We start from the raw sequence: 12,827 nt of genomic DNA on the forward strand, positions 1-12,827 counted from the left end.
TCTTCTTCTCAGACTGCTTTGCCACAGTTAACTACTTTTCCATTATTTTCTTTTCCTGTTTCCTTCAGCAGGAACGGGGAAATTTGAAAAGCGAAAGACACTGAGCAGATTTTGGCATTCTACCAATGTTAATGAGCCTCCAGCCTACTGCACTAATAGAAAACGGAAAAAAACGTGGAAGCAAATGAACCAAAATCAGTCACTTTTAGGCAGAAAAATCTAGCCTTCTCAGTTTTTCAAATGGTGTATAAAACTACATCTTCACTGAAATGACTGAAATCGTGTTGATTTATGCCAGCTCTTCATAGCTGATACGTTCACATATCTTGATGACTCTCCATGGCACCGTATTAGATCTGGCTAGGTAAAACAATCGTGTAAGAGATTAATAATCACAAAGATAATAGTTAAGCAAAGTAAGCACAAAGTTAAGCACAAAAAGGTAGAGTTGTAGTGAACACAGCAGAGAATTAGTGTCTTTTTTTTTGAATGGCTGATAGCTTGCTAAAGATTTAAGAACAATCCATTTTATACCCAAAATATCTGCCTGCACAGTTGAAATTGTAGGAATTACGTTTTAAAATGCTAAAAACATTTGATAAACTATAGCTATTCCTGTAGATAGACATCTTGCTCATACCAGCCTACGTCTGTGTATCAGAACACGAACTGTAATTTACATGTCTAGACTTTATTATTACAGTATTTTAGTTGCAACTTACCCCACATACAAGTCAATGTAATTTTACACTGTCTGCTGCTTTTACAAGCATTGAAAAACAAGTGCAGAATTTCAGCATACTACCATTTCCACAGCTTTTTTAGCACTCTGTGAAACAAATCCATTTTTCCACAGTTCTTCCCTCCTCCCACTAGTCATTATCTATTCATAAGAGTTTTCATGCTGTTTTTCCAATCATGAAACCTGGAATTATGAGATAAGCCTTTTTTGGGTTAAGAAATGAATCAGAGTTTTTGAGGCTGTTCACACAGTCAGTTACACATAAGGGAAAGTGGAAAAGCAATCTAAATATAAATCAGTTCAGCTCTTGAGAATGACCTGACCATAGGCCTTTTCTATTGTTCCGTTTCCTACAATAATGTAGGTATTTAAGTGAGATACATTTACATTTATTCAGCTTACTATATTATTTCCCACTGGGGCATGACAGGCGAATAGAGCAGGTCACAGTTATCACCTGTACTGCTTTGCAAGCTAACGGTCAATGCTGCGAGAGACTGGAGAGCTGGAAGGTAGTCTTTAGCATACTACATCCACAGCTTTGAACACTGCTGACATTTCTGATGTACCCAGCTCAGTAGAGAGGAACTTTCCAAAATCTGCTGGGTTACATACAGCTATTATCTCTACTTCCAACCTATGGGACCTGCAGTGGACCTACAATCATCTCCCTCATAACTTGTGCCTACTCCACTGTCTGGCAGGCCTTAGCAGACTACCCAGGGAGACACATGGACAGCTTCATGGGATGCATAGGCTGCTAAAGGAGGGCAGCCTGGTCCAAAAGTCAGGCTTTTTCTTTTGAACAAACAAGGTTCCTTTTTCTGGATTCCCGCCCCTCAAATAAGTGGGATTTCTGAAACATCAAACCTGCATCATGAAGGATGAAGAACCTTTACACCAGAACCTCAGCAATCACAAGGTAAGTTCAGGGTGGTGGCTGAACATACATAACGGAATCAGGCTGCTACAGCATTAATCCAGTAAGTTATACAAAATATATATTTTTTCATTTGTACAGTATTAATACAATTCATATTAAATTATATTTACTATGGTACTTACTTATACTTGTAGAATAGTAAGAAATTTTTCAGAGTTCCATAGGCATTACGTTACAAACACACCTTGCACAAGAACCCCTTCAATGTCTGAATGCTTACAAAAAAGTGCAAACTGCAATCAGTAGAAAACACCATGCCAGTCATTTTCAAAAGGGTCCTTCCATAAATTACTTTATTTCTCATTAAATGAGCACAGAGTCATTACCTTATTAATAACAGATATGTTTATTATTACATATCCATCAGTGCGGCTTTCAATACCACTTGAAACATGCAAATCGTCCTAAGGACGAATCAGTTTTCCAGTGCTTCTTATTTAATACACAACTGCAAAGCCATTATAAATTACTGAGGAGGTATTTGGTTAAGAAATAAAATAAAATAAAACCATACTGCCCATACCATGAATGTATTCCCGCTACAAAGCAAGAGTTTGACAGCATTTACTGAAAAATCCTGAATTATCTGGAGTTTGGGTGTTGTATGTTTTTGTTTGCATTGCCTACACATCTCTTGCCTTATGAACCAGACCAGTCTTTCTTTGTAAGAGGAATTCTCATTCAAAGATAACATTTAATTTAGAAAATGTATCTAGCATCTACAATACTTCAACCAATTAAAGTTCAGTAAAACCCACTGATATGCAATAGTTTTTTAGAGGTTTCCTTTGTTTAGTTTTAGAATTCTACATTTATTGACATGGCAATAATACAATTATCTCAAATGAAGGCACTAAAATGACAACGTAAAACCCAGTAAAGTGTTCTAAGAATAATTTACATTTCAAACAGTGCATACATTTCTTAAATGTTTGTTAACTTAATGTATGTTATCACTTAAAATTGTAAGGCAATACATTAAACAGTTATAGAAATTATGACCCCAAAATATGCTTCCAAACTTGTTTTTTTTTTACTGTTAGTTTCTAATGCCTCTAGTAGTAAAATAATTTGGTATGGCTTGGCAAAAATGCATAGATTAAATGCAATTACTTGTTGTCCCCCCTTTACAAATTTGCTAAATCAGTGTTTTGTAAAGCATAACGCAAAATATTTAACACTTTGATCCATTCCATAGTGGGTGATTAGCATTAAGGTTGCTAAGAATAAGAACTCTGCAGTGAAGGCACTGAAGTTCAAGTGATAAGGCTTCATTTTTAATCTAGTTCTGCAGTCTTCAAGAACTCAACTTTGGGTCTTGAAAGCAATTGCAGTCCTTCTTGTTGAGAAACCTTCCTCCTCTACGCAGTTTCATATGCTCATCTTTACATAAATATCCCCTTCACAGGGTAAACAGTCTTCTTCTTTCACTGATACGAAGAGAGTTGGCTGCATTTCATCATGATTGACAGGCTTTTTTTTTTTTTAATCCAAAAAGGCAGCACCTTTTTCATACACCTAGCTAAGCTTTATTTGCTTTAACTTGCATTACATAGTAATAATTAATCTAATCTACCTTTAGGCAAACCCGCAATTAAACACCCTCAGCGTGCTTTTGTGCCAAAGCAAGGAGGAGACAATAATAGCAATCTTAACCCTGAAGCCTGTGATAGTTATGTTGAAAGGAACAACAGCCCGTCTACACTGCTCTGTGTGGTTAAAAAAGCCCTGTTTTTCAGACCGCATCCCATGAGATTCCATTAAGCACTGTACATGTGGTTAGCTGGAATAAAGAAGAAAACAGACAATTAATGAAAAATGAATATAAAAATTAGCTTCATAATGTTAATGCATGTTTGCTAAGAGCTTAAATGAAAAATTCTTTATGTAACATCTTTTTTTTTTTATTTACATGTAAAAATATACCTATGCAATCTTCCACAAACTCTTCATAATTTTAAATGACATTAAATGAACACAGAGGTCAGACAGATGATGTTATTCCAGCTTTACAAGTAAATAATCAAGGGTAAACACTCATGGGTGTACTCACAGCAAATGCAAACTGACCCTTTTTTGTTGCAGGACAAGAAAAGGCTAAAAGTAGGCAGACAGCAGTTGCCAGAGCTCAGCTGATGCACCAGATTCTTTCTTTTTTAAATACATATTAACTTTGTCAGGTGCCCTGGTCCAAATAGATTAAAATAAAACAACTCAACCATGCTGATATAGTATGTCTAGCTTAGCATACCATAACTGAGTAGTTTCAAATCTACAATCAGTAATGCAACTACTTGTAAGTTCATAGATGTCATAGAATGGTAAGGTTGGAAGGGACCTCTGGAGATCATCTAGTCCAACCCTCAGCATCATGAAGTCTTAGTTCATATTTATCAGTGATAAGTGATTAATGAATAAAATTAACTGAAATTATAATTACACTTAATTATATATGAAATTCTCTTTACTGGATCTGATACACCTCTCCATCAAGTCAGTAGAGTGGTGCCTATGAGCCACAGAGAGAGATGGATCAAACCTAAAAAGTCTTAAAAATATTCGTTAAAGTCTATGTCCATTCAGCAACACATTTAATGCCTACTTCAATGCTCTGAAGCCTCATCTGGAGTTCACTGAAGTAATAAAAAACCTTAAGTGAATTTACTTGCATAAAGCTAAGCATGTACGAAGTTACTGAACTGCATTGTGGTAGGTTTCCATCACAGATCAGGTTCTGCTCTACTGTCTGACAAGGCAACAATTTTCAAATGTTTGATAAAAGCTAAATGCATGTACTCCATAAAAATCATCACTGCTTCTCTTCCTTTGCATGCTTAGATAAAGAGATCAGGGTAAGCACAAAAAGCAGGGCACAGGACCTTGAGTTGAGGGCAGCTGATCGAACAACTCACTGCTACCTGTAAGGAAAAGGTTCCACTGTTCCTCCACTTGCTCTTTTTCTATTCTTTCCTCCCCTAAATATGAACACCCTCATATTTGCTTCTCATCAGCTTTAGCAATCACCACACTCCTCAGTGGGCTGCTTCCACTCACTAGCTCAGCAAGACCTTTCTGTCTACGGACACCTGCAGCTTTCTGTCTACAGACAACTGGATCATGGACCCTGACTGATGTAGATCAGTGCCGCTGCCTACTCAGGAGCAGACTGTGGAAGATCCATGAAGGAGGAGAGAAGCAAAACCCTCCTTCTCACAGTGGCAGCAGACTATCATATCAGATCAGCTGCTGTGCCGTCACCAGTTAGTACATAAGATCTGTTGAGTTCAGTACATAAGATCTGTTGTAAATAATTTGTTTAATTATCTACTATTTAAATATCTCTTTAAAGTCTGGTAAGTTAAAGTGAACTTTGCTAAAATAAATCCAAGCTTCCTTCTTCTTAGGTGTATAAAATGGAACCAGGTAGTGATATCAGGCACCGGCTGACATCCCATGAATTATTTTTAACCCCCTAAACCAAGAAGAAACAACCTGCCTTTTTCTTTTCTATTCTTCCCCCCTCCCCCGAAAAAGCATTCCTTGATTAATTTCCTGCTGGACTGGCAAATAAAATCAGTTTACTGAGGTAATCTGCAAGTAAGAGCTGACAAAAGATAAAGAGCAGAAAGGTGCAGCTCTCCTCCTTCTGGTGCTAGTGAGCTGTTAGATAGACTCCGTGTATCTCTAGAGCTCACAGCCTTAGAAAATGAGCATTAAAGATAATACTATCTTTTCATTTTAATAAAGTTCCTTTTCAATACTGAAATACGTCTGCAATTCTCTACCACTCTCACATGAAAAATGCCAATAATAATGGAAATTATCTGAATGACTGATCTCCTCAGACCCACTCCTTTAAGAGTTACTGTAAATTTTCAAATATGTATATCTGTTCATTATATAAGAAATGAGCTGCAAATTTATTCTTGCTAAAGGCAACCACAAGTCAATACCTCTATTAAAACAAAGTGAAAAGAATCAACGAATTGATTTAAGAAAATTGATTTATTTCCATAAAAGAGTACAGATGAAAGCTCTTGTGCTTTTTCAATTATCTCTAGGTATACCTGGAAATAGTTAAGATCTGAAATGAAAAACCTCAGAAATCAAATGGTCTTAAAAAAAAAAAGAAAAGAAAAAAGAAAAAGAAAAAACCTACTGAAAAGCTGACAGCTATGAGACATTTGTATACCAGAGCTGTTTTGCCTAATATGGTACTACAACAGAATAACAGCAACATCTTTTTCAAAAAAAGAAAGAAAAAAAAAAGCAGAATTAAGACAGGCACAGATATGTTGGTATATGTATGTTGTGTGAGTGTGGGTAGGTGGATTTCATCTTCCGAACCTATCAGGAGGTAAAGTACACTAACTGCAGCATATCTCGCTGACCCCCTTCCCCTTCTGTCTCCCCCCCCCCCCCCAAAAAAAAAAAAACACCACCAGGGGCAAGCCATGCCACAGCCACAGAGCATTAAACAAATAACTCAGTTATTACAGCTACTAGAGGGCCTTGCAAGTGCAAATGGAAAGAACAGCATACTCGGAATGAAGTCCAAGCAATCTCTTGGAAAAGGGAAAAAAGACTACCACCCTGAAAATCTAAATGTGAAATAAGTAAGTGTGCACTGCCTTTAAAAAGTGAACTCCACATAAGCAAGGTTTGGCAGGGTGAAGAGAAGAATGAATATGCTCATTAACAGAGAAGCATTTCTCAACTGTACTATCAGGATGTTGATCTTCCAAGTGCTGTTCTACATGGTTCCAATTAATGCAGCTTTAAGATGCGCACAGATGGCGTATTAAAATAATTCTTTCCATCTCTACTTCAGTCTCTAAGAGAAGCCTTGGATATATTCCACAAAGATAATAAAAATGCACTTTCCTTGCACTGTCAGCATCCTTACACTTAAGGATGAAAATTCTCACGGATGACAGTGGAACACAACCTATAAGCAGGTATTTCATAATAACTTTTATCCTGAAAACTGTACATCAACTCACTATCTAAGAGCCCCCTGAAATAGTATCCTCTCATGGCACTGGGAGGGTGGGCAGGAGGGGCAACCCAGTAGGAGAGGTTATACCTCTCCAGGACATCAGTTAGTAGTGGAGGGAAGAGGAAGACAAAGTCTGTCTATAATGCAGAAGTTTGCATTTGGTTATTTTGGTAGCACTGCCACCCAGGAAGCCTCCTTCCCTACCGATGCACTCGTTTCCACTTCAATCTGCCTACTCCTTAGTTGTTCTCAGGGAAAGGAAGGGGCACGATGGATAAGGAAACAATCCAGATTAAGAATAACCTAGCAAAAGGATATTTTAAATCTGGCTCTGGTTAATATATAGGCTCACAAACAGCTTTGCCAAAACAACTGATGGAATGGAAGATAACAAAGAATGAGCAACCAAGGAGCAAGAAGGGAATTAATATTTAAGCTGCCACTGACACCAAAAGAAATGGCATTACAATGGACTGGGTATCACAGAAATTCCTCAGTGACCTCAGACAAAAATTCCTGAGTCATTAATGTGTAAAATCCTCATTTTGCTCCATTTGTGGAAGACTTGTAGTTTACACAAGCTCTGCGGGTCAGTCTATGGATGGCTATCTGTGGATCATCCGTGCAGTTAAATGCCACTGCCGAAATACCTGCTGAGCCTTGCCCTTGAACAGCCAAAACTCAGTCTACTCCCTCACATGCTTTGGCAGGCCAGTCACACGTATTTTGTTCCCTCACAGGGACTCTTCTGCCATCTCTACTGTATCTACCCAAATCCAAAGAACTGGTAAATTTACAAAAACAGCAACATTCTGTCTATTTCCCTTCTCATGATCTGAACAAAGATTTAGATCATCAGTTCCACAGTTCTAACTAGGGAATTATTACACAACTTCTGATTAAATAAGACTTCCAGAAGATTTTTGAGTTAAGGGATCTGTAGCTTTTATAGTTTATTTCTCACCTATTTTTTCCAGAAGTATTTTTAACAGCTTTTCGGAATGACTGATTCGCTGATGATCTTGTAGACATAGTTCTAGGAGAAGCACGAACAAAAGTAGATGGCGGTGTCTTAGGGATCTTCTTTACTAAATGAGTCACCCATTTCTTCTGTTCATCTTGACAGGATGCCAATAACAACATATCTCTTGCTGAAGTTACATCATAACTCACTGTAAGTAAAAGAAGGAAGAAGATTCAATCAAAACTATGACTGATTATCAGAATAAAAGTTATGATATGGCAATTGTGCCACTGGGAAGAACACTGGTATCAATATACACATCTAGGCCCAAATGGATTATTTATTCTTGGAACACAATAAAGACGGGAAATTACAAACACAAGAAGAAACTCTATAAATCTCTCTATAGAAAGATTCTTATTTCTCTAGTCTTGTCATCAGATCTCTAGTCTTGTCATCAGAATCAAGGAAGCTCGTGCTATTTCAGTCTGAAAAAACTGGGAAGTTGTGTGAGTGCTTTATGACTGAATTCCAGAGTATACACCCCAAATACTCCACTTTGCAGGAGTAAAGAGAGGAAAGCTTTCCTGCAACGGGTGAAGTAGCTGAAGAGCCGGTCTTCAAAGCTGCTAGCACAGCCTGTTCGACACAGCACTGCCACATCCCTAACATGGGCCATCTATAAGGATGGAGAGAAAGCAAGTAGCTGCTGAGTCTCTGGGCACAACCTTGTAGGAACCTTGTGCTCTCAGAGTCTGCAGCAGAACTGCACTAGTTACACCACCAAAGGCCTCCCTACAGAGGCCTGCCACTGCTGCCTCTTCATAAGCAGTCTTAATGGTCTATTATTTTAACAGCACCTTTCACATCTAAGTTCATAAATTTAAAGACTAGAATACTTTTATACTAAGAGCTTTTATTTGCACCTGATGACTTAACAAGTCTGGATAAAAATGCAGAGAAAACAAGATGCAAAAAACATGAGTATACCTTTGCATGGCGCAATTAATTCCTCCTTTTTATCCAAGTGGTCCCTATGGCACTTCACGTGGCATCTTCGACATTCCAGGGCAGGAGGAGGCTTAAAGACATGCCAAAGAGGTTTGGCACAGGCCTCACAGTTGGCTGGAAAGTGGTATAATGTTGGAATAAATTCATGGCCTTTGTGATTTAGAAAATTTGTCTTCTCTGCTGGCTGTACTGATTCTACTTCCAAATCCTTCCTGCATTCCCCCTCATTTGCATACAGAATCTGAAAAAGAATACTACCACGTTACTGTTGAAACACTACGTATTTTTACACACTTTTCAATGAAGCTGCTAAGCCTTTTTAAGAGAATTAAATAGAAGTAATTCATTCCTTTTTACCTGGAATATCTTAGGAATTTCTTCAGTTTCTGCTCTATATACATCTCCTTGAGTTACAGGTCGGACATGGAACAGTTTACTAGAATTAAAAGAAACAAGATTCAGACACTTAAAGGCTACGTAAGTTCTTGAAACACAGTTAGCAAATTGCTTTGAAAATCTTATAAATAAGTCTTGTTTATGCAAGCAATACCATATACTCAAGGCTGCAATATGATTTTAGGAATTCACTCATAAATCATATAGATCTTGTCTATCAAAGTAAGACTAAAACATTTCATAGCATGGAAAGACAATCTTGTAATAAGTTCAAGATCAAGATCCACCACGGCAAATTTACTTGTGAAAAAGGCTTTCAAATTCTTCCTCAAAACACTGGGAAGCCTAGCTGATTATTGCTAAAAAGGCATACTGATAACCCTGGATAGAGTAATTCTATGAAGTATATTGAGATTCACTAATTTTACAACCAAATCAACTTATCAACTGATGATCAGTCAATGCCAGAGGGTCACAAAAAGCCAGAGGGTCACAAAATGCAATCTGGGGCATGAAGAAAGAGATGTTATTAAAATCTGAGCAAACAATATCCTATACTGGATCAGGACTGTAAGACCATATAGCCCAACAATCTATTTTCAACAGTTACCTTTAAGAGATGCTTATGAAAAGAATATAAGAAACAGCTCAAAAAGAGAATGATTCTTTTCCTAATTAACAGCAATTGGCAGCTTAAGCACTTCCTGAGTTTGAGATTCCATCCACAGCACTGTATTTCTTAGTCACGATAGACATATTCATTAATTTTAAAACCATTTTCAGTTATTCTCTATGAAATCCCATAATATTGGTCAGCTGTTCAAATACACACTCAATCATATAATAGCAAGGGGCTTCTGTGATATTTGATGCATTTTTCCTCCTGCATAATCAATGTGTAGGGATTACAATGCATGTATGCTTCATTGCCTCATGCCCTCTGTGATAATGAGGCTCTTCACTTCCATAAATTCAGACTAGTTAATAGCACAGTGCCACACTACTTCATGTTTAGTTTTTTCTCTTTAGCGTTAGGTAACAGTAGGACAAAGAAACAAGTAGGATCTTCTCTTAAAGATAACAGAAATACATAATTTCTGCATCCTGAAATACTAAGGCAAACTAAAAATTATTTGTGGAATTTTTATTCCACGCTTCCACACCTTTTATCCATCATTTTATAAGAAATGCTCTTTTGTTGATTTACATCTCAAACTAACAGTAGCTTTACTTACTCTATGTCTAGTACCATGGATGGATTAGATTGGTCCTTGTCCTTTTCATCATTATAAAACAGTATCTTTTTACTGCTCACCACAACATACTGGGAAAAGAAAGAGTAAAAACAAGTTAAATTGCATTTTAAAAAGCAATATTTATCACACTCTGCTCCTATATGCACATAAAAAAATCTGAATAAATTAAGGTTTTTTAACCAGATTTTTAAATTACCATGCAGACAGCCATACTACTGAGAGTTGCATAATGCTACAGCTGCAATGATCAAAAACTACTAATGTATTGTCACCATAGCACTCAGATATGCTTGTGATAATTCTTAAAGTCTTTCTATCTATACAGGTAATTCTCCAAGTTCAGGTGCTACTTCAATGTTGCTATGAAAATCACCGCATCACTGAGCAACGCCTGGAGTGCTCATCACTTGCTGATTAGGTTGTAAACATCTCCTCTCGTCTAGAGACTCGCAGGACTTGCTAGTACTCTGTGCCAAACAACTGGTAGTCCAACATAAGTTAGCTGGAGCTGGGAGAATCTATTTCCTACACTTTCCATGTAACACACTGGAAAAATACAGAGCAAAACCATACGAGTAGTAGGAGAGACTACGGCATAGTCTGATACACGTGCTAAATCAAGGAATACACTGAGACAGTAAAGGAAGGGTTTGTAGAAGAGGAGGAAGTAGATGGGTATTCTCTTCTGATGTATCACTTAAATGTCAAACCACACAGTATTTTCCAGAGTGGTAAAGACATTAAAGAACAGAAATGTTAGGTGATGTGCCAGTAAGATTTTCCTGCCTAAGTGTTTTAAAAACCTTGCTCAAAATCTGCAACAACACTATCCCCACAACACTGAAAAAGCAGAGCACTCCAGAATGCACAGGATTCTGGAGAATATGCAAAGAGCTACTGAGAAGGCACTGTATCAGAGCCAGGGCATTGGACTGCAGGCCTCATTTTCAAGAGAGTTCCCAAATAGTGAGTATGTCTAGAACCCAAAAGAAGAAAAAAAAAAAGAAAGGAAGAAAGAAAAAGCAGCCTAATGAAGCTGTCCTCAACCTCTCAACCTGAAGCACATGGGCACCTTTCATCCAACACCACTTACAATTACACAGAATTATAAGCATGTGTTCATGTAGCAGGAAAAACCAAGCAAGATGCTCAGGAAAAAAAAATGTTCAGCATTGTAACCCATAAGCCAGTTTAGCTCAAACACCTCTAATCTAAACTTCCCAGTGAGCTCAGGCCTACAGAATTTGCTGTTTGTTTCTCTTTCTTGGGAGCTGCCAGTCCAATGCCTTGGCTCAAACTGTGTGTAAGCAGGAGCTCAGTGACAGCTGTGGCAGCTCCCTCTGAGATTTCAGATGTTTTGGAAACAAAGTATTAAAAGGTATGAGGTACTTCAGAGGAATTAAAAAGGACAGACTGTTCTGGCTGTATTCAGCTCCAGATTCAGGTGTAATACAACCCAGAAGTAAAGGGAAAGGAAAAAAAAAGTGATTACAGAATCCATCTTGAATTCCAGTTACTGGCAGATAACTGAATGGGCTTCTGCACAATACTAATCCTGATGATTCAGGTAAATGGTGTTTACTATTCCTAAAAGAGCAGGCTGAACCTCCTCATTAGACAGGGACTTCAAGTCTGACCTCACAAACTGAACTCAAACGTTACATTAACAGGTATGCAGAATAATGTTTTGCATGTGCAGAACAAGCTGTGTGCTGCAGCTGCACCTGTCTCCATTACCGGAATTTGGCTAAACAAGCCACAGGAGGTGTGTTTTGCCTCTGACTAAAAGGACTTCAAGTCTCTCAGACAGGGATTATGGCTGCTGTAGCATCGTTCTTTAATACAAAGCCTGATCAACTTGAGCAGAGGCTAAGTTGTAATGACGTGAGCCTCTTGTAATTATGCCCACTGAAGAAAAAAGGGGTTGTGCTTTTATTCCTTTGATCTACTTCAACAGAAAGCTAATGCCCTCTTTGCCTTTAAAGTTTGTGCCTCTGCCTTTCAAGATAAGGGTAAAGCCTTAAGAGGAATACTAACAAATGCAATTTCTGACTGAGTTGGAATTCAGTCATCACACGCGATATGAGTTTTGGTAAAACAAAAATGTAACCTTCCAAAAGAAAAGTTACCTATAAGGCTTACAACAGTCTCAATGTCACTCCTGTTACAACAACACAAAAATTGTTCTGAGAAAAGTTCTGGTTCTACAGTGGTACTTGAAGGGTATTTTTTATCACATCCCTTTGGAATACAAAGGGGGTTCTAGATAAAACTATGGCTAATTCTTTCTAATGTTAGCTTGAGCTATGTTTTCGCTATAACCTAAGTCTTTCTTCTCAAATGAGTCTTTTCCACACCAACACCTTTCTAGCTTAAGCTAAATGATTCAGAAGGCCCAGGGCAAAAACATCAGTACTACTGACATTTAAGTCAAAATGTAGCAGCTGAAGTTATAACACAGGTATCAATCAAATTATTCTGCTAATACAATTCTGCTTTCCTATTAATTTAAATTA

At 37.7% G+C, this 12,827-nt stretch overlaps 1 protein-coding gene across 1 annotated transcript in view; it reads right to left on the reverse strand.

Moving 5' to 3' along the window:
- Window positions 1-1,949: 1,949 nt before the first annotated feature.
- Window positions 1,950-12,827, reverse strand: part of ROCK1 (Rho associated coiled-coil containing protein kinase 1) — a 92,041-nt gene continuing 81,163 nt past the window's right edge. Inside the window, exons 29-33 of the mRNA XM_062570211.1 lie at window positions 10,291-10,379; window positions 9,017-9,095; window positions 8,639-8,900; window positions 7,649-7,856; window positions 1,950-3,468 (exon numbers count right to left, since the gene is read on the reverse strand). Coding sequence (XP_062426195.1) covers window positions 3,465-3,468; window positions 7,649-7,856; window positions 8,639-8,900; window positions 9,017-9,095; window positions 10,291-10,379 — 642 coding nt within the window. The 3' untranslated portion in view covers window positions 1,950-3,464. The remainder of the gene's footprint in view (window positions 3,469-7,648; window positions 7,857-8,638; window positions 8,901-9,016; window positions 9,096-10,290; window positions 10,380-12,827) is intronic.

This window comes from Rhea pennata, chromosome 2, assembly GCF_028389875.1.
Source record: "Rhea pennata isolate bPtePen1 chromosome 2, bPtePen1.pri, whole genome shotgun sequence".
Lineage (NCBI taxonomy): Eukaryota > Metazoa > Chordata > Aves > Rheiformes > Rheidae > Rhea > Rhea pennata.